The sequence below is a fragment of the Mauremys mutica genome, chromosome 1 (genome assembly GCF_020497125.1).
Source record: "Mauremys mutica isolate MM-2020 ecotype Southern chromosome 1, ASM2049712v1, whole genome shotgun sequence".
Classification (NCBI taxonomy): domain Eukaryota; kingdom Metazoa; phylum Chordata; order Testudines; family Geoemydidae; genus Mauremys; species Mauremys mutica.
Window position 1 is genome coordinate 177,301,277 of NC_059072.1, and position 26,003 is coordinate 177,327,279.

At 49.7% G+C, this 26,003-nt stretch overlaps 1 protein-coding gene across 4 annotated transcripts in view; it reads right to left on the reverse strand.

Annotated features, from left to right (window-relative positions):
* Positions 1 to 463: 463 nt before the first annotated feature.
* Positions 464 to 26,003, reverse strand: part of STYXL2 (serine/threonine/tyrosine interacting like 2) — a 41,654-nt gene continuing 16,114 nt past the window's right edge. For all 4 annotated transcript variants that reach the window (XM_045001979.1, XM_045001980.1, XM_045001978.1 and 1 more), the window contains 5 exons: positions 24,893 to 25,018; positions 8,110 to 8,204; positions 7,046 to 7,277; positions 5,005 to 5,222; positions 464 to 3,711 (listed from right to left, as the gene is read on the reverse strand). In XM_045001979.1, coding sequence (XP_044857914.1) covers positions 905 to 3,711; positions 5,005 to 5,222; positions 7,046 to 7,277; positions 8,110 to 8,204; positions 24,893 to 25,002 — 3,462 coding nt within the window. In that variant the 5' untranslated portion in view covers positions 25,003 to 25,018 and the 3' untranslated portion in view covers positions 464 to 904. The remainder of the gene's footprint in view (positions 3,712 to 5,004; positions 5,223 to 7,045; positions 7,278 to 8,109; positions 8,205 to 24,892; positions 25,019 to 26,003) is intronic.

The following is a 26,003-nucleotide window of genomic DNA, read 5'->3' on the forward strand; positions in this document are numbered from 1 at the left end:
CAAGATCCACCACCCTAAATATAATCATTTTAAAAAGGGTCAGACACTGTCAAGTAGTAATTTCAGAGTTTGGCCTTATGCTATATGCAGTATGGGACTATCCTTGAGTTTCAAAGTCGCTTTCCTCCCTGTAGTCTCAACCAATTGACAACAAATAAATTAAGAAACCCTAAAATATAAATCCCCACAATAGCTACATTGAATGGATATTTTGTTCTGCTGCAGCTACTCAGTGGAGCAAACCTTAAATGTACTGTATGCCTCAAAATCATGTTGATATTTATGACACTGATGAAGTACACATAAAAAAGCCAAATTGGCTTTTGCTTAATAAGAAAAGGAGTACTGTACTAAAAAAAACCCTCAATATTTTCCATATGGGAAAAGGCAATGCTGATAAGAGATGAAACCACACTGTCAAGCATCTAGAGAGATTGTTAGTTCCCCATTCCCCTATTTATAATCAAAACAAAGCTAGAAATAATGCTAGAGTGACTTTTAAATGACTCCAGAAAAGTGAAATAATCAAAACAAGACCTGACCAAACTCTTGACTTGTGGGTGCTGTCCCAGAGGGCAGAATAGCTTTACCTGCTATTGTTACTAAAATACTCTCTGGATACAAGTGTTTCCTAAAGATTTATTCACACCTATGCTAATCATTTAGCACAAGCTTCTTCTTTTTGACAAACCACAAACACTTCAAATAATTAACCTTCTTCCTCCAAGTCTGTTGATTAAGGTGAAGAAAGCTTCTTCAGGACATCAGCAGTGCCCTGGAAATCATGAAGGATGATCTGAAATATAATGATGAGTGATTCAGGTGAGAGATCTGTGTCTGGAACTCCTGCTGAGGCTGGGACCCCACTTCAGTCCTGATGGTGCCTTAACAACCTTGTCCTCAGTCATTCCTCTCTTCTTCGCCGGAGCTTTGCCTTAGTTTCTTCTTGCCGGCTTCTCCAGGCAGCAATAATGGCATCATCATCCATTTCTTCTTCCTTGTGGGTGCTTCGTCTGTACTGTGAGAATTGCCTTGATGCAAACCTCTCTTCACTTTCTTCCACCTTCTCTTCTCTGTCTCCGTCATCTTCAGACTTTGAAAAACTCTGAATGAACTTTCTCTTTGCTCCAAATTCTGACATGTTGGAACTAGACTCCTCTTCAGATTTTTCCAAGTGACGGGATCTGACTCGACTCTGCGTTGATGGTCCTGGGGATTCAGAATCATAGGACGGCTCTGGGTTTTCTTCCCTAGAACTTGTCTCTCTGGCCTTTGTTCGTGTGAACTTGTACATTTCCTTGTCCTCTTTTGCAGAGGTAGAGGAAAATCTTGATATGGTTCTCAGTGAATCACCTTTACACTGATAGGAAGAAGAACTGTTCACCTCTTCTCTTTGGGATCTGGAGAAGCTATACTTGCATGCTTCAGAGTCCACCTCTCTGAGAGTGGATGATCTATTGTATTTCTCTCTAGCCTTTTCAGCATGGTCATGATATGATGTCTTTCCTTCTGCTTTCAGGCCACTCAGCCACTTATCAACATTGGTCTCCACCTCTGAATTCATGGCACCAGTATTTGCAAACTGACCGGAGAAAGCAGAAGCTGGATCAGTTCTGTCAAGATCTGTTTGGAAAGGGTACCGAATGCCACCTATTGTGTTCTCTGTGTTGTCTTCGACTTTCTCTTCATCTTCTCCCTGGGCCTTCTTCTTCTTAAATAAAGTGCTGCGCTTGTTGTCTCTGACAAGCTTCTCGATTTGATAATCTGACATTTTTTCTCTCATCTCCATCTGCATCTCCTTCTCCTTCCGGCTGAGTTTTTTCAGGTCAATGTCATCTGCAAAGAGGCTGTACAGTGGCTTGCTTGTTTGAGTCACCCTCATGCTTGAGCTAGACCCTCCTGCCCTCATGCTCATTGAGGCACTGGAAGACAGAATGGACTGGGTGTCAGCACCGTTCATGTCCCTCTGGCGGAGCAGAGAGCTAGCTACAGACATACCACTCTGTGCACTGAGAAGGGAGGCCTTGTCATCATCGAGGCATCTGCCAAAGTCACCTGACCTCACGCTGGAGGCCAGTGTGGAGGGCGGGTGGGACAACATCATTATCTCATTTTGTTTCTGAGCAATGGTTTCGTTAACCACACTGGCAATCCAGTTCTGAATGCTGGCCATGGATATCACATCACCTGGGCCAACTGGGATGTTGGGTAGAGGTGTAGTTGGCATTTGGGGCTGCATAGCCCCAGCGCTGCTTCTGTTCTGAGGTAAAGATGAACGGTTGCTCTGCATGCTCAGTGAAGAAGCTGAATCTTCAGCACCACTTATGGAAGGTGTTGAGGGCCAAAGAGATGACAGCGGGATACTCCCACTCATTGCGCTCTCTGTCTCCCAGCTGCACAGGGACTGGCTTTCTTCCAGGATCTTTTTTGAATGTTCAAGTAGCTCCATTCTCCTCTGCTTCCTTTTGGCTGAAGCAGAATCTTCGCCCTTGGCAAGCTCCACAATATCATCCTTGTTATCATTGCCCACCCTCTTCTGGTGTTTTATTTTCCAGGCCTGGTAAGCTGTCAGGTTGACATCTGATAGATCCTTCTCTTCTTCTGCTGACTCCTCGACTGGCTGGCTGCCATCTTCCATCTTGGGGGACACAGAGGTTTCTAAATCCTTCTTGTGAAAGCCAAACTGGATTCTCTTGATCTTCCACCTTTCAAGAGGGGTCAGCTTGTCTTTGTTCTTTTTGCAGAAGTTATGAAAGGAGCTGGTATCTGAGATAACATTCTCCACATCCACATCTCTGCCCTTTCTTCCTGGCTCTGGTTCTGGACTTTCAACACCACTTTTATTCCTGGAACGGCATCTCTGAGCAGCTTCCTTCTCAATCTCCAGCAGCCTCTGGTTCCACATATCCCAGGTGCTCTCCGTAGACATAGAATCTGTGCGGCCCCTCCTCAGTCTGTTGATGCTGCTGGCTTCCAGTTGTTGCTTCAGGATTTGGATGTCAAGGCTGCTCACACTCTCCGTGTCACCCAGTTCACTTGAAGGATACGGCCTTTCTCCCATGTTGGAGACTCCATCCTCCTCCCTGGGTAGCCAATAACCTTCCTTTTCATATTTTGCATTTCGACTCTGCCACTCTTGAATAATCCGTTCCACATTCTCCTCAGATTCCTCTCCTCCTTGATCTGGAAATTTTGTAGGTGTGCTTTCCACATCCTGATTTGGTGGCTCTCTTGCTGGCAGGCCTTGCTTCTGCCTCCATTCCTCATACAGCTGTTCCTCCTCCTCCTCACTGATCAGAGTGGGTTGTTTGGAAACCAAGCTAGCTTTTCCCATGGAGGAAGAACTCATAACACTTCCCAGAATGCTGGTGGTATCCTCTTCCTCTACTGTGATGGGGTGCACTTTGGCTCCCACGACACTCCCAGAGACCTCCACTCCAGACAGCAGGGAATGGGTCCCTGCTTCGATGACAGAACTCTGGCTGGCTGTGTCATCATCATCCCCAGGGTCTTCCTGCTCTCGTTCCTCCAGCAGCTTCTCATTGAGCTCCCTGAGCTGTTTCAGGAAGCCGTCATTGGGGTAAATGGCACGCTTCTTCCTTATAGTCATCAGGGCCTCTAAGATGGTCATGTGGTGGAAGATCATCAGGTAAGCAGCCACCAGCACAGCTGAGCGACTGATTCCCATTTCACTGCTTACCAGGATTTTACCTACAGGTATGAAATATAAAAGTGTCAGATGCTTTCAACAACCTACAAGGTTAATCTGCAATGCACCCCAAAAGGCCTGATCCAAAGTCCATTGATGTCAATGGATTTCTTGATTTCACTGCGGTTTAGATCAGACCGATGTTAAATATTTTTTTCTGTTTTATTTTCTGATTTACCTTAATTAAAATTTGAGACAATCAAAATAATACCAAGTAACATGTGTACATGTGCCACAAACTGTGGATGGGCACATTTTAAAATAAGCTAACTACAGAAATTGTATTAATAGTTTGTACTTATGTAGTGCATTTAATCAAAAAAAATCTCAAAGCACTTTACAAACATTAGTGACTCGAGCCTTACAATACTCTTGACTTGCTATGTGACCTTGTCTAAGTCACTGAGCCTCAGTTTCTCCAGATGTAAAATGTTTACACTTCTCCCATTTATCCCATGTATATCAATGTGCTATTCACTCTGAAACCCAGCGAAGCAAATCTAAAGTGTCAGCTATTTCACTATTGATATTTTACCAGAAACATTCAACTTCCCCTACTATCCCAAACTGCCTCGCACAAATTCCTACTTGCCAGAAGCCCCAGCTGCCTCCTTTTAGCTCATCAGTTTTTCCTACTGAGACCTTTTGCAATGTAGTTATGTTGTCAACACAAAAATTAGCAGCACATTCAAAATGTAAGAGCAGAATAAAATTAAGTGAATTTATTATGAAAATAAATAACACAAGGGATACTGAAGACCATGGTAGAGGTAGAGGAAGACTGACTGTAGTATTCATTTTCATATTTAATTTAGTTAAGATCTCTATTTTTAATTTTAGCTGATATTGCTACAGAATTTCCAGAATGCTATACTATAGTTCCATAGAAATAACCAGGCCAGGAGAGGTTTTGCATAGAATTTAGGTCCAACAGAGCATGCAGGACTTTGGCTATAACCACCTAGAAATGCATTACCTGTTTTGTCTTTCAATAGCACAGTGACCCCTACTGTTCTGTAGTAGATAATCTAGCAAAGGTAAGGACTCAGCATACAGGACATAGCAGCAGATAGCCTTGAACAATAGCTGGATATTATTGCAATAGTAACACGTGATATGCTGGGCCTTATGTGGGGGCAGTGCAGGACTAGGCCTGGGGTATTCACCAGGAGCCTTCCATCTGCCATATACAATGGAGCCAAAGGGCAACTAGAAATCTGGTCCAAAATGTTCTCTGTGATGCCTCCTGCATCGCTGGATTTCCAAGTGTCCAGGAACTAGCCCAGACTCCTTACCTCTGTATGTCAGCAGTGCTTCATCAAGGAACTCCGCAGCCTGGTGAAAGTGTTTGGAAATGTCCATCTCTGGGAAATCATCCACCTCAATGCCCAAGTACTGGATATTCAAACCATTGTAGAAATCTGGCCCTGTGTACACGCCAGTACCATGAGCCGCATTCAGGATATGAGTGATCCCAAGCCTCTTCAGACGGCCTTTGTTCACTGCAACACTCCTCCAAAGAAGAGAAAGCAATATTAGAAGTGGGCTCCTGTTCTGACGCTGGAGAGAGCCAGTCCATTGTCCAGGGGGCCAGCAGAGGTGGTGTTAGAAGGAGAGATGTCAGTAAGAGGGTAACCATGGCTTGATTAAAATGGAAAAACAACCAAACAGAATGAACATAATGGGGCATGGAGAGTGACAAGCCAAACTGGATTTCACTCTTTGCCAGCCCAGTGAATGCTGTGGAAGGATCTCTACGAAGGTCCTTTGCAATCTGAGGGGTTAGAAAAGGAACAGGTTTTTGGCTGAGAGCCCTGAACAATCTAAGGGCAAGAAAAGGTATATGATATTGAAAGACAAGATCTTTAACATGTATGATTGGTGCCCTCAGATTGACCTAGCAGCAGCTTAGATAGATTCCCATGCGGGGACTTTCCCTTTGTCTTTAAACTCAGGGACAGATTGGAAAAAACACTGTGTGAGGAGGATACTCTCCCAAGCTCCTGCCACAACTGAAGCTCCACCCACTCATGACTCCACCACCCACTCATGACTTCAAAATGAGATTACACTCTCAGTAGACTATGCAAATCTTTATCATATGATAGTCCCTCTCCTTTCTTGGAAGCTTTGATTAACAATATTCACATGTAAGTTGCCATAGGTAGTCTTCAAAGCTGAATCCCCACTGAGATACATGAAAGAGTTCAAATCTCTTAGAGCTATTGTTTCAGACTCTCTTCAGACTCAGGCAAACAGCAGGGGATTGGTTAGACTCTGTTCACATTTTGAAGCTTCCTTTGCAATCATAAGAGCCAGAGACTCTTAAATAAAAGCTGAGATTCTGGAGCACAAAACAGTGGCTGTCAGGCAGATGTACCCAGTCACCAACTTGGTGCAACCCTTCCCAGCCTGACCTCTGCTTAAAGAAATATTCTATCTGTTGGGCTGTCTCTGCTTTATAGACACTGATACGGACACACAAGTTTACCCTTTCCACCCAACCATCTGACTGCTCTGTTTCTCAAATGGCTAATGCAGATTTCAGAACTGTGAGTAGCAACACAGGCTGTCAAGATTTGTGAATGGTGAAAATGAGATGGGAGCAGGAGATAGGGCCAACTCAGCACCTTAGAGTAGGGTTTCTATCCCATTTAGGTGAACAGAAGACAAGCCCAAATGCAAGTATGTCCAGCCCAAGAGACTGAGGTGTCTGTAGATACAGTAACCTCCCTCCCTCTATTATAAGATTAGGCAGAAGAGTAGCACCATCTCAGTGGTCTTCTAGCAGTTATAGTCAATACTTACTTGAGAGATGCTCAAAAAGAAGCAAGGTGCTGCAGGACACATTACTGGTGATTCATTAGACAGCACTCTTCCCTCTTAGTGCTGAACCAATGCCCCAGCACAATGCTAGGGAGCACTAGGCTGCTGAAGGTGCTGTCTTTTGGAAGAGCCATAAAACAGAGACTCTGGCCACTTGTCTTCAATAAATTGCATGACATTTCCCCCGTCTGGGCCAAATTCCAACTGCAGTAATTTCATTTTGCTTACAGTTTCCTGGGTACTTTTAATTGGATATGGTGTTCTTCCCCTCTTTTCCTAAACTGTTCTGAAGTGTCAATGTGTGTGGTGCAAAAGCTGTGGTTTTTCACAGAAGTGGTTGCTTTTCAGTGCAGTGTGATCTTTGTACACATAGACTGTAAAATGTCTTTGGATCTCTGGGGATGAAAGGCATTACATGTAATATATATTATGCTGAGGTGACTTTAGTGACTCCATCAAACCCTTCACTAGGAATTTTGTGCGATCTCAAGGACAAAAGTTCATACTCACTTTTCTGCTATAAAGACGTTGGGCCAGACTTCATCCACAGGATCCCAGGGGGACTCCAGCCTGTCCTTCATGAGTGCCCTCTGCAAGTCCATCACACACGGTGTGTTGAACAAGCTGGTGTCATCAATCTTTTCTTTAACTCGATTGTACAGGTCCTCCACCAGCAGCTGCTCTGCAGACTCCAACATCCCCGGACAGACTGAATCCACTTTGACCTCCTTTGTCTTCAGCTCTGGAATGAGCTGACTGTCACTCAAAGCATTTGAAGAATTCACTATTCTTTCTCCCTGGAACAATCCTGGGGGCTTCTTAACTTTGTTGAACAGTGTCCACCCAGCCAGTCTGAAATGTGTGCATGTGTGTGCTTAGGCAGTAGCCTCAAGACAGTTAATAGGGGACTGAGCACAGTAACCTTTCCTTTCATCCCTTGTAGATCTAGGGTGGCTAAGTTTACAAGTGAAAAGGAGTCTGGGGCAGTCTCATTTTAATCCCAAGCATATGGGGAAGGGAGCTTGCCCAGTGGTTAGAGCCAGGAGTGGTGGAAGTTCCCTAACAGTGTGTGTAGGGGGGGACCAGTGCCCAAACCAGTTCCTCACCCCCTCTTCTCCCCGACACCCTGCCCCTGTCCTGCCTCTTCTCCCCGAGAACCTGCCCCTTGCTGGCTCCTCTCTGCCACCTCTCCACCATTGCTTGTCCTTATGGCCGGTAAAAAGTCGGAGGGCATTGTCCTCCCACTTTTAAAAGTGAGGGGGCCATGGACCCCTGCCCCCTCCACCCCTGTTCGGGTGCCCCTGGTTAGAGCAGGCAGCTCTGAATCAGGACTCCTTCACTGTATGCTATGACTTTGCCACTGACTCACTATGTATGTGACTTTAAGGCAAGTCTCCAAACATGTCTGTGTAATGGTAGGTAAAATGGAGATAACCTCTCTACCTCATGGCGGGGGTGGGGGGTTATGAGGCTTCATGAAAGTTTGTTTAGCACTGTAAGATCCCCAGATGAAAGAGGCTAACCTAGTGCAACCAAAGTCTTTCTTACTTACCCTGCCCCTTTGATTCGCTTACCTTCATTTATTATCTGTTTAGCAGCTACTGCAGAGGACAGGTGGATAGGCTCCATGAAGATGCTTTCTGTGTCTGTGTCCGATATCACTGAATACCTGCCAGTCAATGATATTGGTATTAGACAAACACTTCCTGCACCTCTGGTATTGCTTCCCTTCTCAACCATTTCAGAGGGAAGCAGCAGGAAGGGCAGACAGAGGACCTTATGAGGGATGGAGGGAAAGATACCCCCCCCCCGGACAGTGTGACAAGTGCCTTTGGAAGAGATCTCTATCATCCAAAGGATGTCTGCAAGAGGTGGTGGTGGGGTCCTATGGGAGAGGATTTGGCATTACATGTAATATATGTAGTATAGGAGGTAGGAATGAGGGGCTATGTGGCAGCAAGTGGGTGAGAGTGAGGCCTGCAATGAGGATCTGCGGTCAGTGGAAAGAGACTGCAGAAGAACAGACCTGGAGAGGGAGTTCCTTCAGGTAGGTGGGTGGGATGGGATTGTTAGATGGGTTATTCATGTGAAGGAGAATTTAAGGGTACATCCACACAGCTAACTTTTTTGCTTGAAAATCACTTCTTATTTATCATTAGTTATAGTAGAAGGAGGCGCTAGAGATTGGCTCTATAGATTAAAGAGCATCCCACTATCATGGCTTCTGAGCCCAGGCTCCAGCCTGAATGTCTACACAGCTATTTTAGCATAGTAGCACAAGCCCCAGTAGCCAGAGTCTATAGACTTGGACTCTGAGACTCACTGCTGCAGGCTCCTGCTTGCTGTGTAGCTGTATTACTCCTGGGGGATTTTTCACCACTTTTGTGCATGTGCATAATTCATGTGCCATGCATATTTTTATTTTTTTCAGCAGCAAATAGCTTCTGCCAGAAAGTTGCTGGAGTTCTGCCTTTTGCCCACCAGAGGGCACTGTGATGCTAAAACAGAGCAGCCACTCCTGGCCAGCCCCAGCTAGGATAGGGAAGAGAAAAAGCCTTCTTCACAGCTCATGTCAGGAGACAGACAACATGGGGCACATAGGGTTGCTGGGGGTCACAGACAGGGGCAGGGGCTGAATGGGAGTGGAAGGACAGGGACATGGGGGGAGTAGGATGCAGGGCCACATGGGGGAAGGAGGGTGGTTGAGTGGGGGCACAGAGCCAGATGGGGACAGGAGGGAGGGAGGTGCAGGGCCACATGGGGATGGGGAAGGGAGTGCAGGGCCACGTGGGGGAACGAGGGTGGCTGAGTGATGACACAGAGACACATGGAGATGGGGGAGGGGGTTCAGGGACACATGGGGATGGGGGAAGGGGCTGGCTGAGGGGGTACAGGGACAGGGGAATGGGTGTCTGAGTGGCGGTGGAAGGACAAATGTGGATGGGGTACAAGGACACATAGGGACGGGGCAGATGTGCCTGACTGAATGGGAGAAGCTAAGGATCAGTCAGGGTCTGCATGGGGGAAGTTCTCTAACAATCCTTCTCTGACTCCCAAAAAAACCTGTTCCATACTTTTCCCATCCATACCCAACAACCTTTCAAATTCACACCCATGCTCCTTCCCAGGAATTATTTCCCTCTCCCTTAGCTCCTCCATTACTCGTAACTCCCTGCACGGCTTTTGAGGGGTGTAGGAAATATGGTTCTGTATTGTAGTTTAAATGAATTATTATTCAAGAGTTCTGTATTAATATGCCTAGTAAGGAATCTATTTGTCAAAAAACATTTCCTGAATCTTTTTTGTTGTCTGTATTGTTAGACATATTTGCTGACAGGTATTTTGAAATAAATTACGAAAATAATTAAAATTGGTGTGATTATATTGTGTTAATTTGACAAAAAATATGCAGAATTTTACAGAATTTTAAAATATTGTGAGCAGAATTTTTTATTTTTTTGGACAGAATTCTCCCAGGCGTAATGTATCCCACGTTATTGTACCTCCCTCATCACTAATATCTGAGTGCCATTCCAGACACATCTACTCCAAGTCTGCTGCTCTGCTTTTATATGAAGGGTGGCTTCTGACTAGAGTTTGGTGAAGAATTCAGAACAAATTATGCTGCAATTTTGGCCCTTTTTCTGTTAAAAAATTGTCTGCAAACACTATTTGACTTTTAGAGATGTGTTTGTTCTTCCAGATTATTTGATGGATGGTTTAAGTGATCATATGGCAGGCTATGGATCTCTTGCAAACTACTCACCACAGTGATTGCATCATAATTTGACATTCTTCTTCGAGTGATTGCTCCTATGCATTCCAGTCAGGTGCGCGCGCCGCGCGTGCACGGCTCTTCGGAACATTTTTACCCTAGCAACTCCGGCGGGCTGGCTGGGCGCCCCCTGGAGTGGCGCCGCTATGGCGCTGGATATATACCCCAGCCGGCCCGTCCGCTCCTCAGTTCCTTCTTACCGCCCATGACGGCCAGTTGGAACAGTGGAGTGCTCTCTGTCCTCCACAGCCCTAGCGTTTCTCTACCTTTGTATGTATATAGTTGTTAAGTACTTAGTTGTTAGATAGTTGAATAAGTTAGTTAGTTATAGTTTAGGATAAGGGAATAAGGGGGGTTTACCCCTCTTCTTCCGCAACCGGTGCGGGCTCATGCCCAAGGCACCGGGGTTTAAGCCCTGTGCGACTTGCCAGCGGCACATGCCGGTCGGGGATCCGCACGACTCCTGCCTGCGCTGCCTCGGGGAGACTCACCGTCCAGATAAGTGCCCTATCTGCACAGCTTTTAAACCTCGAACGAGAAAGGAGCGGGACAGTTGTTTGAAACAGCTCCTCATGGAGGCAACACTCCAGCCCCCGGCACCGACACCGCCGGCGCCAAAGTCATCATCGGCGCGCAGCGCACCAGCGGCCCCGAGCTGATCCGGTACCGAGGCTCCTCGGCCTCCGCGAGCGGCACCGGCGACCCGGCACCGTTCCCTCTCCCCGTCAAGAAAGCGTAAGCCGGCGAAGGCGACCTTGCAGCCGCAGCCTTTGGGACCAGTAGCCCAGCCATCACCGACACCTCCGGTACCGGCTGTGGCGGTGCACAGACCGTGCACCGTACCGTTGACTCCGGCGCCGCAAGGGCCGTTGACTCCGGTACCACCCTGCTCCCCGGTGCCGACCGCAGTCAAGCTACAGCTCCCGTCCACGCCCGAGACGTTCTCGACGGCAAGAGAGCTCATCGAGCTCACAGAGGCACCGAGCCTCCGGCCCCTGGCACCGCCGGTGTGGGCTGTTAAGTCAGCGGGTAAGCCGGCTATGATGCGGCCCCCTTCCCCTGACGGACGGGATAGACGGCGCTCCTGGACTCGGTCTCGCTCCCGGTCCCGAAGACGGTCACCGTTGCACCGCTCCAGGTCCCGGCACCGCTCACCATCGTGGTACCGTTCACCTTCTTGATGCCGGTCGCAGTCCCGGTACCGCTCAACATCGTGGTACCGGTCGCACTCCCAGAGACGCTCCCGGTCCCGATCACCATCCCGTCGGCACCGCAGAAAGTCCGATTCCCGGCACCGTTCCCGGCACCGTGACTCCAGAAGCCACTCCTGGCACCGCCGGTCGAGATCCCGGTCGAGCTCCCGGCACCGGTCGAGCTCCCGGCACCGCGGCAGTCGATGGTCTCGTTCGCCATCTCGGTACCGCGACGACCGGCACCGACCCTCGGCACCGTCCGGGGACAGGTTGCCAGTTTCGACGGCGCAGTCTGTCAGCGCCTCCGCACCTCCGTGGCCATCCTGTCACTCATCGGTTGCTTCGTGGGCAGACAGCTATGGCCATCTCCAGGCGGCCCCGCACGGACAAGTCCACGGGGCACAGCAGTGAGGTTTTTGGGTCCCCTGGGCCCAATACGAAGCTCAAGGGCTACCTTGCCCCCAGCGGACCCCAGCCTCCGAATGCAGAGTGCCAGAGGCCACTGTCAGCAGGCCGCCCCCATCACCGGGTGAGGCCCAGTTACCGCCTGATCCCACGGAGCATCCACGGTCCGAGTCAGCTGCCCACCCCATAGAGGACCCACTTGCGGAGGCGGTGGTCCAAGGTCTGTCCTCGTCATCTTCACCAGACGAGGTGGTGGCGGGGGCTTCTACGGCAGACCCTCCACCTATTGACTTGCGGGCCCACCAGGACCTTCTTCGCAGGGTGGCGAAGGCTATCGACCTCCCGGTAGCGGAGGTCACTGAGGACGAGGACCCGGTGACAAATATAATTGGAGCTGAGGCTCCAGTGCGGGTGGCCTTGCCATTCATCCGCACTATTCAGAAGAACGCCACTACCATCTGGCAGTCACTGGCGTCCGTCCCTCCCACCGCCCGCGGTGTCGAAAGGAAGTACTCCGTCCCCCCGCACGGGGTACGAGTACTTATACACCCATCCTGCACTAGACTCGCTCGTGGTCCAGTCGGTCAACGACAGGGAGAGGCATGGTCAGCCAGCCCCAGCGCCGAAATCCAGGGAAGTGAGGCGCATGGATCTGTTGGGCCGAAAGGTCTATTCGGCAGGGGGTCTCCAGCTCCGAATCACCAAACAAATGGCCCTCCTCGCCAGATACACCTTTGACATCATGGTGTCCCTGGCGAAATTCGCAGAGCTGATCCCAACAGCCTTGCGCCAAGAGTTCACGGCCCTCCTGGAAGAGGGCAAGAAATCCTCCAGGTCCTCCATCCAGGCAGCTCTGGACTCCGCGGACTCAGGTGCTAGAACCCTGGCCTCAGGAGTAACCATGAGGCGCATCTCCTGGTTGCAGTCCTCCACATTGCCACCGGAGGTGCAGTACACTTTGCAGGACCTACCCTTCGACACTCAGGGTCTGTTTTCTGAAAAGACGGATTCCAGAATTCAGACCCTGAAGGACGGTCGCATAGCCATTCGCACTCTGGGTATGCACACACCGGCTACCCAGCGAAGGTCCTTCTGGCAGCAACCCTACCGACCATTTAACCAGCCTAGGTCGCGACCCTACAATAGCCGGCGTCCCGGCCTGAGTCGCCATAGACCGTCGGGCAACAGGCGCAACCAGAGCCAGGCGCCTTCCAAGGCCCCTCAAGGGCCCAAACAGGCCTTTTGATGGGACGCCCGAGGATGGCCCATCAGTCCCTGTACCGGATCCTTCCCGTTTATTTTGCAACCGCCTTTCCCACTTTCTTCCGGCGTGGTCCCAAATAACATTGGACAGCTGGGTGCTTCGTACAATCCAGTCTGGTTACCGCCTTCAATTTGTTTCGCCCCCTCCTTCCCACCCGCCTTCCCTGTCCCTCTTCAGGGACCCCTCTCATGAGCAATTCCTCCGACAAGAGGTCGAGACTCTGTTGAGCTTGGGTGCCATAGAGGAGGTGCCTCACGACATGCGGGGCAGGGGATTCTATTCCCGATATTTTCTCATCCCCAAGGCGAAAGGAGGTCTCCGACCCATATTGGACCTCCGGGAGCTCAACGCGTATGTGCTCAAGCTCAAGTTTCGCATGGTCACCCTGGGGACCATCATTCCCTCCCTGGATCCGGGAGACTGGTTTGCCGCCCTCGATATGAAGGACGCGTACTTCCATATCGCGATTTACCCACCCCATCGACGCTACCTGCGTTTTGTGGTCAACGGTGTGCACTACCAGTTTGCGGTGCTACCCTTCGGCCTGTCCACCGCGCCGAGGGTCTTCACCAAATGCATGGCAGTAGTTGCTGCAGCCCTCCGCCATCGTCGCATTCATGTATACCCATATCTCGACGACTGGCTGGTTTGTGGGACATCCCGACAGCTGGTAAAGGACCAGATGTCAGAGATACTATCCCTATTTCAGTCCCTCGGCCTTCTCATCAATGCCGAGAAGTCCACTCTAGCTCCATCGCAGCGGGTGGAGTTCATCGGAGCGGTCCTCGACTCCACTTTGGCCAGGGCCTGCCTCCCTCGCTCTCGGCACCAGACGATGGTATCCATCATCCAGGACCTTCTCACCTTTCCCACGACAACGGTTCGGTCCTGCCTGCGCCTCCTGGGCCACATGGCGTCCTGTACGTTCGTCACGGCGTACGCGAGGCTCCGCCTTCGCCCCTTTCAATCTTGGCTGGCGTCGGTATACCGCCCACACTGCGACTCAATAGACATGGTAGTCACCGTCACAAAGCCGACACTCGCTTCGCTCAGCTGGTGGCTGAACCCAGAGGTCGTGTGTGCAGGAGTCCCGTTCCGTCCTCCTCGCCCATCCGTCACCCTGACCACGGATGCCTCGGCGTTGGGATGGGGGGCTCACCTGGGCGACCTTCACACCCAGGGTCTCTGGTCCCCCCAAGAGCTCGCTCTCCACATCAATGTCCGGGAGCTGCGAGCGATCCGCCTAGCGTGTCACACCTTCTGCGCCTGTCTGCAAGGGCGCTGTGTGGCAGTCTTCACGGACAACACAACGGCAATGTTCTACGTGAACAAGCAGGGCGGAGCCCGCTCCTCCCTCCTCTGCACGGAAGCGATGCTCCTGTGGGACTTCTGCGTGACCCACTCCATTCACCTGGAAGCATCATTTCTTCCAGGAGTTCAGAACACACTGGCCGACCATCTCAGCAGGTCGTTCCTCTCCCACGAGTGGTCTCTTCGTCCGGATGTGGTGCACACAATTTTCCAGAGGTGGGGGTTTCCCCAGATAGACCTGTTTGCCTCCAAGGAGAACAGGAAGTGCCATCTGTTTTGTTCATACCAGGGTCTCTCCCCAGGCTCCCTGTCAGACGCATTCCTCTGCTCCTGGACGGATCACCTCCTCTACGCCTTCCCTCCATTCCCACTCATACACCGAGTGCTATTGAAGCTTCGGAGGGACAGGGCCCACGTCATACTCGTCGCTCCAGCCTGGCCGAGGCAGCACTGGTACACCCTGCTGCTCGAGCTCTCCGTTCGGGATCCCATGCCCCTCCCGTTATGGCCGGACCTCATCACGCAGGACTTCGGCAGACTCTGCCACCCGAACCTACAGTCCCTCCATCTTACAGCTTGGTACCTACGTGGCTGACCCACGCAGAGAGGGACTGTTCGGCGGCAGTGCAGCAAGTCCTGCTAGAGAGCAGAAAGCCTTCCACTCGCTCTACTTACCTTGCAAAATGAAAGCGTTTCGCGCTCTGGTGTGATCAACGAGGCCTCAATCCCTTCGTAGTCCCTATCCCTACCATCCTGGACTACCTCTGGTACCTTAAGGAGCAAGGTCTTGCGGTCTCCTCCTTGAAGGTGCACCTGGCAGCCGTGTCCGCCTTTCGTCCATCCATGGGAGGTCGGTCCATCTTCGCTAACCAGATGGTTTCCCGCTTCCTTAAAGGCCTGGACCGCTTGTACCTGCCGGTGCGGCGTCCTACCCCGACCTGGGATTTAAACCTCGTTCTGGCCAAGCATATGGGACTGCCCTTTGAGCCCCTGGCCACGTGCTCTCTACTCTATCTCTCCTGGAAGACAGCCTTCCTCGTCGCAATTACATCGGCAAGGCGAGTCTCTGAGCTCCGTGCCCTAACGGTTAGTCCACCATACACCGTCTTCCATGGCGACAAGGTGCAGCTTCGACCACACCCGGCCTTCCTCCCTAAGGTGGTGTCGGCCTTTCACCTTAATCAGGAGATCTTCCTTCCGGTCTTCTTCCCAAAGCCGCACGCCTCACCTCGTGAGCAACAGCTTCACACCCTGGACGTCCGCAGGGCCCTCGCTTTTTACATTGAGCGGACGAAGCCCTTCCGGCGTTCGACCCAGCTGTTTGTAGCGGTTGCCGATCGCATGAAAGGCGAGCCGGTCTCCTCGCAGCGGATTTCCTCCTGGGTGACAGCATGTATCCGGACATGCTACGAGCTTGCTCGCATGCCATCATGTCGCCTGACCGCTCACTCGACGAGAGCGCATGCCTCGTTGGCCACCTTCCTAGCCCATGTCCCCATCCAGGACATTTGTAGAGCGGCCACATGGTCTTCTGTCCACACCTTCGCTTCTCACTACACGTTGGTGCAGCAATCCAGAGACGATGCAGCCTTCGGCTCCGCAGTCTTACACTCTGCCACGTCTCACTCCGACCCCACCGCCTAGGTAAGGCTTGGGAATCACCTGACTGGAATGCATAGGAGCAATCACTCGAAGAAGAAAAGACAGTTACTCACCGTAGTAACTGTTGTTCTTCGAGATGTGTTGCTCCTATCCATTCCAGACCCGCCCTCCTTCCCCACTGTCGGAGTAGCCGGCAAGAAGGAACTGAGGAGCGGACGGGCCGGCTGGGGTATATATCCAGCGCCATAGCGGCGCCACTCCAGGGGGCGCCCAGCCGGCCCGCCGGAGTTGCTAGGGTAAAAATGTTCCGAAGAGCCGTGCACGCGCGGCGCGCACACCTGACTGGAATGGATAGGAGCAACACATCTCGAAGAACAACAGTTACTACGGTGAGTAACCGTCTTTTCACTGTGTGTTTGGTCAATCAAGTCACATGGTATTGTTTCTGTTCTCTGGTTGGACAATTACTAACCCCACCAACAGCTTTCATAATGGCTGCTTGTACATTCAGGACCAGATTTTCAAAGCTAATTAGGTGCCTAGTGGGATTTTCAAAAGCATCTAGGTATCTAACACCCATTGAAATCAATGAGTTTTAGGTACCCAGTTGCTTTTGGAAATCTCACTAGGCACCTAAATACCTTTAAAAATCTGCCATCATTTGAATACACATTTATATGAGTATTTGTGACCCATTCTCTGCCTGTGAACATTTTTGCAAACAAAAATGTGCTCCTTTGATTGTCAATGGAAAATGAATTAAAGGGTTCATTAATATAATCATAGTGGTTCTGTGAATTATGTGAAATAAGTTTGGGGGTCTCAATTCCATTCCCATGGGACAGGTAGCCACATAAAAAAGCCTCCATTGAAACTGCTGCTAACTGGGCTCCTTGTTGATAGTCTCAACAGAGGTGTCAAGGACAGAACACGTCATATATACTGAGCTCCCCTCTCATCCCTGGAGGAGGTCCCTCTGGGTTACTTCCACAGGGGCTTGTATAGAGGAAGCGTATTCTGCTGCTGGTGGTGCTGTACTTGTTCAATGGATAAATAGAGAGCATCAGTCTCCAGAGCTGTCAATCCTACACCTTTCACCAGGAATAGATTTATATACAAAGAATATATTAAAGAAAGACATGCTGAGTTCATTGTGAGCAAGTAAAGGATAAAACCCCAGGGAAGCTTGTCCCCTGTGCCCCACTCTGGTCCTCAGGGCCCAGCATGGCATTGGGGTTAGACAGCTGACTGTGGAGACTCTCTCTCTCTCTCTCTTTAACTTGAATTGGTGGCTGTTTCCTCTTCTTCCATGAGAAGGCCTGGACATCTCAGGCTTCTGCACATACCAGCCTGGCTGCCAGCAGCATGGATTAAATTGGTTCCCATAATAACTGGCCATGGGAAGGTAGGTGGACAGCATCATTCCAAACCCAGGAGCAGCTGAGGAGACTGGGGTAGGCAGGAAGGACTGTGCAGTGTGATGGGTTGGTCCAGAAAGAGTTGGAGAGTTCAGACCTTGGCTGATACAATTAGATGGAGGCGGGAAGTGGTAGAGAGCGGGGGCCACAACTGAACCAAATTTTTACAGTGGGAAAATGTATTACCCTTCCTTTCCCCTCAGTCAAGACTTTCTGAACAGATTTTGCACATGCTTGGTCCCCAAATTCCCCTCCAGGTTGACACCAAGCATGTGGTGTCTCAGCCCAAACCAGTATTTGTGGAGAGAATCTTGATGAGCAACTACAGACAGGGAATTGAGGGGCACCCGCTCCTGTTAGATATGCAGGGTGGGGAACAAAAGTGGGTGGGAAACCCCACAACATCTGCCGAAGAGGGATTTGCAGAAGGCTTCACAAATCTAAATGTGATTCTGGCAGTAGGGAGAGAGAAGAGCAGGGTAGTAGCCACTGCATGTAGCATGCTTCCCTCTGCAGAGCTCAGCTTTCGCTGTGGAAATCCATGTGCGTGGTGGAATGTCCAGGTCTGCAGTCTGTTTGAAAGGGAGGAATGGGGCTTGGCTGTTGGAGCCACAGACAATGGTATTGTCTCCAAAGGGAGCGGTGCTGCTAGGGGCACCCAGAGACCCATGCTGAGGGGATGGCTCTACATCATCAGTTCCCAAACTGGGGGCCGCACGCCTGTGGGGGGGGGGCATGAAGAAATTCCAAGGGGGGCGTGAGGCTGTGAAATGTTCATAATAAAAAAAAATTATCAGCATAATTTTTTTAATTTTTTTTATTTATTTAATAGACCAGACAATAAATAATACATATTTTGTATACAAAATAACTATTCATAAAGTTGTCCAATTACAGGCCTATATTATTTAACTGCAATAAAGGTAATAATTGAAGATATACCAATCTCCTAGAACTGGAAGGGACCTTGAAAGGTCATCAAGTCCAGCCCCCTGCCTTCACTAGCAGGACCAATTTTTGCCCCAGATCCCTAAGTAGCCTCCTCAAGGATTGAACTCATAAGCCTGGGTTTAGCAGGCCAATGCTCAAACCACTGAGCTATCCCTTCCCCTAGTATTAACAATCTTCTCATTTTTGATTATGAATATAAGTAGACAAGAATAAAGGTATAACATAAAGTACAATAATAAACTATAAATAAAAGTATATAACTGCAATGTTTTCAAAGTTCATACCACGAAATGCTAATTCTTTTTGCCTTTCAACATGTAGGAGTGCCATTTCGGTCGGTGGGGAGGCCGAAGAACAATGTAGAAAGTGATGGAACTTTTTAAAACTTTCTAGCTTGCTTGTGAGAGCGTTAGAGACTGTTCTATCGTGAGAGTGGTTACCTCCACCACTCACCATGCAAGACGGGCCACTTGCCAGATTGGTGGTGGAGTATATACAGGGTAGCACGAGTCCGTACATAATAGTAGTAGTAAATAAACGTTCGCGATAACTCACATTAACTTGCATCCGTTATTAGTCACGAATCAGGAAAATTATTTTTATAGATTTTTTTTATTAGTATATTATGGCCGCGATTAAGAAAAGGAAGTACGATGAAGACTACATTAAGTTTGGCTTCACTGTCATGGAAAAAAATGGGATTGGTCATCCTCAATGTGTAGTATGCCACACAGTTCTCAGCAATGATGCCTTGAGACCTAGTCGTCTTGAGCAACACTTGACAAAGAACCATAGCACTTTGAAAGACAAACCAAAAGAGTTTTTTGCTGCTAAACTTCAAAATTTAAAACACATAAAGTACCTATGCTGTACCTATGTCCCAGAGTCTTTGTTCAAAAGATATCGGACGCCCTACAGATCCCCTGGAAGCTCCACACGCCATGGCGACCACAAGCCAGTGGAGTAGTGGAATGCACAAACCAGACACTCAAGCGACACCTCTCAAAGGTCTGCCAGGAGGCCTCTCTTAGGTGGCCTGATGCTTTGCCCCTTGTTTTACTCCGCATTCGCGCTCTCCCAAAGGGCAGGTTAGGGCTCAGTCCCTTCGAGATTATGTTTGGAAGGGCATGGCCTCTGAATGGTACACCGGTTCTGGCAGGGGAGTGGGAGATGGGGTGTGGTTTCTTATCTCAGTACATGTGCTCTCTGTCTGCTGTTCTTTCTTCTCTTCACAGGTACACCAAAGATTCACAGCCTCTTCTGCTGGATGCCCTGGTCCACTCCTTGCAGCCAGGCGATTCTGTACTCGTTCAGACCTGGAAGGATGAGCCTCTCCAAGAGAAGTGGAAGGGACCCTACGCCGTCCTGCTTGTTTCCCACACAGCAGCAAAGGTTGAAGGACACAAGAACTGGATTCATCACTCTTGCCTAAAAGCAGTGCCCGCTCCTGAACAATGGACTGTCCAGCCTGCTGAGAAAACTTCCAGTGACAATTTGGGACTCAGACTGTTGTTCAAAAGACAATAAGGTTTGCTGGGAATGCCCTGTGATCTCTCTGAACAGCCACAGCGCACTCCCCGCATAAACTCTGAGCAGTGGTTGTATAGCTTTTCAGAAGGCTGGCCTAACCTGTGGGCCTGGTCCTTTTATTTTCTAATTTGTTTGGTGTTAATAATTCTTATCCACTGGGCATTTGGGGTGTTGTAATTACAGTATGGGTTCAGGTTTAGGGTCTATCACAACATTTCTTTTGGTCACAGAAGCAATCCTTCTGTTACCTCCTGTTTCACCCATAGCACATGCAGAATGGGGAGCAATCCCTACAGACATGGCTACCAACACATATGAGGCCCTGAAAATTGCCTTTGCCCACGAGTTTAATCTCTCCAACTATTGGATATGTACCCAGATTCCCCACCATTCAGCGGGGCTGCCCTGGCGTGCCATTCCCCAAAATCGGTCTGATATCTGCCAGGAAATATTGGTAACCTCTTATAATATGCGGAAGCCTTTTATGTCGGGCAGGGTTGGAGGAAACCTTAGCCATAATTGTTCTCAGGAGCGCTTTTATAGTTTAACCAACTGCTCTTGGCAACCCTTTGGCAACCTCACACATAAACCTACCCCCATCAGGCTTTGGATTGTACCCCAAGGTCTGCTTTGTTTTAAGGAACCTTCTTCACCTAATGCACTCTGGTTTGCGGGTAATAGTTCTTGTCACTATTACTTATCCCCGACAACTAATGTAACCATCCCCTTCCTCAACAGTACTGGCCAGGATACTGGAGAAGGGCTCCAGTACTGGCCCCCTCATATTGCCGCCCAGCGCCAGCAGGGGATTAATGGACTGGTTGCTAATGGACAGGCATTTTTTATATGTGGCCGCAATGCCTATAAGTGGCTCCCTCATGGGTGGCATGGGAGTTGCTACAAAGGATTCCTTGCCCCTCTCCTCCGTGTTCTGGCCCAGGCTCCCTCAGGTCGCCCCAGGTACCACCAGTCCCTGAGAGCTACCATTGAGCCTATTGGTGAGGGAGACAGGTTTGGAATGATATTCATCCCTACGTAAGGAGTGGGACGGCTAGCCCAACTCTACCGGAAACTTTCTGTATTTCTCACCCAGTTTGCCAATGACACCCTGGCCATAGAAAAAAGCAAAAGCTCTGAGCTTTACCAACTCCAGTTATTAGCCCTGCAAAACCGTCAGGCCCTAGATTATGTTCTGGCCTCACGGGGTGGAGTCTGTGCCCTTATTGGGGAAGAATGCTGTACCTATGTCCCAGAGTCTTCACAGGATATTAACAAGCACGTCCTGTCAGCCAAACAGGCCTTTAACCAGTGGCAGGCCCAGGAAGGGGAACCCACTATTTTTGATTCCCTCTGGGGCTGGTTACCTGGTCTGGGAGGACTATGGGGAGGCATTGTTCGCCTCCTGCTCACAGGTGTTGTAATATGTTTTGTTGCTCTTCTTTTGCTCGCTTGCTGTAAAGTGTTCTTACGCAAAATTTGTACCTCCCATCGCCCAGAAATTCCCTTATACCCTCTCATTGATGACCCTAACTGCATGGAGCCTAACTGCATGGAGCTTAATTGTCTTTAGAATATGCGAAAACTCAGCCAAAAGGTTTGGTGAGTGTTCTCAAAGGAGGGAATTGTTGGTGTCCCTAGGCCTAAGTGAACCAAAGTTGTGTCTCTAGGCCTGAGTGAACCAAAGTTCTTCCATGTTGTGAACTTTAACCAGCCTAAAATGCTAACAGCCAAAAAGCAAAAATTTGTAACTGTCAACATTTTAGCTCACAGCTGCAGTCTAGCTCAAATCAGCAAAAGTGGTAGTGATACGGGGGAGAAAGGAGGGGGGAAAGTCTGCATGTGGTCTGTATCGTGAAGGCCATAGATTAACATGCGGTTGAGAAAAAGTTCTAACCAGCTACAATTATTGCCTAATGTATCTGCTGCAAGGGGACGGAGGAAGGGGGAGACAGGGAGAAAACACAGGCTTGTACAGACAGCTTGAAATATAAAAGGGGAACTTGCTTGTAACCAGCGTGCTTGATTTGAGATATTAATTCTCCTAGTGCCTTTTTCAAGATCTTGAATAAACTTGGTTTGCTTCTCCACCCTGGTGTGTTAATTAGTGCGAAATTTTAAAATTTAAAACACATGAAGCTGGACACTATTGGAGCTTTTCATCAAGCATCGGCCAAATATAAACTGTCATTGTTCATCGCTAAAGCCAAGAAAGCGAACATAATAGGAGAAACTCTTGTGAAGCCTTGCTTGTTGAAAGCAGCTGATAGTGTGCTTGGTGCCGAAAGCAAGAAAAAAATATAAAAAATTTCACTTTCCAACAATTCCATGAAATTTCGTATCGATGACATGGTGAAAGATCTAAAACTTCAAGTTGTGGAGGCAGTGAAAGCTTCTCCTTTTTTCGCAATTCAGTGCGACGATACCACTGATGTAGAACAATGCTGTCAGTTGCTCGTCTATGTTCAATTCATTAATGATTGAACTGCAAAAGCAGAACTGCTTTTTTCGAAGGAATTGACAACCACATCAAAGCTTTCTGATGTTGGTTAACGGTTTCTTAGGCAGGTCTTCAGTGACTCAGCTTTCTGGACAAGTCACGCACGCTGTCTGTAGGTGGAAGAGAACAAACCCCTTCTGGGGTATATAGACTTTACCTTCTCCCGGCCCTGGTATGGGGACATACCCTCAGGGCGTCCTCCCTGGAGACACTGTCTTCTTGTTGCTTTCCCTGGGCTCAGACCTTTCCAGTCCCAGCAGCCAGCCAGGAACTCCTTCTTAGCTCCACTGGTCCCTGCCCATACTGAGCTGTCTGTGATCCTGCTGTTCTTTCAGCCAGCCATGAACTCAGTCCTCTCTCTGCCAGCTCCAGGCAGCAACTGACTGACCAACTCTATCTAGATGGATCTAGACTGTTCTCAGTGGTAGAAGATGACAGAACAAGGAGTAATGGTCTCAAGTTGCAGAGGGGGAAGTTTAGGTTGGACATTAGGAAAAACTTTTTCACTAGTAGGGTAGTGAAGAACTGGAATGGGTTACCTAGGGAGGTGGTGGAATCTCCTTCCTTAGAGGTTTTTAAGGTCAGGCTTGACAAAGCCCTGGCTGGGATGATTTAGTTGGGTTTGGTCCTGCTTTGAGCAGGGGGTTGGACTAGATGACCTCCTGAGATCCCTTCCAACCCTGAGATTCTATGATTCTATGATCTCTGCTGCTTCTTTTTATATAGCCCTCCTGGTGCCTGATTGACCACTCCTGCAGCCCCTTTGATTGTCTGCTTTCCCTACGGCCAACTCTAGGCCACCTCTCCTCTCTGGGATGGGGGATGGCAGGGCCCTGAGGCCTCCAACATGGAGCCGCTGGACCTAGTCCACCCCGTCACACATCTCAACAAAACAAAACCATAAAGTGACTGCACTGGAGTCCCTTGCAGGGGTGTGCTGGTGTCTCAAGTGCTTGTGTGAGTACTGCTCCTAGTGCTTGCTTCAAAGGGGAGTTGTGATGGTCCTGAGCTACTGCCAAAAGGTTGCAGGAGTTTCTGTGCTGCTGCCGCCACTTGAACAGCTCCTTGGACATCTCCTCCTGAGAACCCTCTTCCAGTTCCTCCAGCTACTGCCCTTCCTCTGACTGACCAGCGTCACTGACCAGCAGAAGGGGAGCAGGGCCGGATGCCAGTAGGGCATATAACACTGAGAGATCTGGGTTGTCCGTGGGTGGGATTGAACCTGGGACCTCTGGAGCTTAATGCATGAGCCAAAAGCCATATGACTAGAGCCTCCTCCCCTCAGTGGTGTTGGTGCCACTAGATGGGACACAACACCACACCCAGGAGGCGCGTGGGTTACAAGCCCTGATCCTGGGAGGGCAGCTTGTAGCCGTTTGAATGGAAGTGTCTCTGCAACTTTAACTGTGGTATTTGGTACTGACAGCAGAAAAGGTAATAAGTGAAGGAGGTGGCTCTGTTCAGTCTGAATGGCTGATCAGGTGAGGAGGAGGAGGAGGAGAGAGAGGTGGTGATTAGGCGATATTTCTACATGATTATGTTGCACATTAGCCCAGAAAATTGCATGAGTGAATACAGTAAAACGAAGCAAACATTCTAGCTGTTGCTGGTAGCAAACCTCATGGTTAAGGCTGTTAATGGAAACCATGTATTCCCTATTTGCATACAACCACATGCCCCAAAATATCTCCTGTTTGGCAGAAACTTTCCATTGCTCCCTACTTCCTGCCGCAGGTGCAGTTTGAAAGTTTCTGGGAAATCCTGTCAAGAATTTTGCATTAAGAAGCAGGCACTTAAAAAAAAAAAATCTCACACTTATTTTGACTGGCACCTCAAAATTGGCAGAAGCCCAACTTTTGCTGCCTGTTGTAAGTGGCATCCTTCTGCCTTGTTCTCAGCCCTCCTGTGAGAGAGAGAGAGAGAGAGAGAGAGAGGGAGGGAGGCCTGAACCAAAACCCAAAATCCAAATAGCCTCAATCTCTAGGGGGTTAAAATCCACACATGGGGTTTGCAAATCCATATAATGGGCTGAATCAAAAGCCTGGATCCCAACATACCTGGATTTTGAAAGCCAATCTGAATTTTGCAAGTTAACAGGAGGAGGGAGAGTATAAGGAGTGGGAAAGCAATAATGCTTCCTCCCAGTAATGCTTTTGTCTCTCTCTCTCTGTGATCTAAGATGAATGAATGGGATAAATAACACATGAGCTCCATCCCCACAGCGTCTCCCCCCGTCACCCAGTACGGCCTATACTGGTATTCTAAATCCCTGCCTCTTAGAGGAGAGGGAAGCCTGAGGCTATGTTCTTGATCTGAATAAGATGGGTATGTGTGGGGTAGGGGAGGAAGGGGAAGCAATTTGTTACTTGCAGTCAGGAAGCCATGGCAGTCCCTGTGGCAAATACACTCACTGGCTGGGGGAGGGGCTGCGGAGGTAGCGGGCCTGCACTGCCTTCACGTCTGGCCTATCCTCTTCATCTGGTACCACCTGCTCGCTGTCGGAGTCCTTGCCGCTTGCCATGGCCAGCTCTGAGGATCTGATGCAGGAGGGGAGATGGCAGGGAGAGGGAAATAAGAATACAACATAAGCACTGCACTCAGGAAAACCCCTTCAGGAGAGGCATTGGCTGCCACCTGTCCAAATTTTCCTAGGATAATCCTTTTGTGAGGTAGTTGTCTCAGGAAATCTCTAAGGGCGCTCAGCACACACTGCCAGCTGTGCAGTTTATTGGGCTCAGGATCATCCTGGATGTCCTGCTTTTTTGTACCTCAGAGGTGGCAACCCTAGGCTGGGCAGGCTGCAGGCAGGGCTTTCCCCATGCCCTGCGGTGTGGTGGTACAACAATGATTTTGCATTGCAGACCATTATTACAGAAGTGGCATGAACACCTTCCTGGCTGGCAGGGGCTGGGAACTGTGCAGAGAAGGAGCAAACAGGCATGGGGGCCAGGAAGGAGGACGGGCCTTGGGTGGCTGTGCAGAAACTCTATCTCCTTCCACACAGCTCAGCCCTGCTAATAGACACTAGAACAGAGGTACCTGAACTGTGGGGCGTGCCCCCCTAGGGGGGCATGGAGGAACGTTCGGAGTGGGGGTACGGCTGGGGCCAGGTCCATCCCCCACAGAGGGGCAGGGAGGGAACGCCACCCAGCTCCTCTCCTGGCCCTGGCTGCTACCTGTGCCCAGGGCTCCATGCCTGGTGCCCCGGCTGCTGGCCCTGTGGCCAGTGCCCTGCTGCTGGCTTTGGCGCCCAGCCGAGGCTCTGCTCCCGCCCCCAGCTGTGGCCCCAGCTTCAGCCTCCTTATCCCTCTCTGTGTCACCCCCACCCTCAGAGTCATGGCCCTGGCTCCGGGGTGGGAGTGGCGTGAGGAAAAAAGTTTGAAGGCCACTGCACTAGAAGGAGACTCATCCAGCTAAGTATGAGGGGCTGGACATGGAGACTGAAGAAAATGAGGGTGGGGAATATGAGGCCTACCCTCCTCATAACCAAACACTGCAAAGGATCAAGGCCAAACCCTTGAT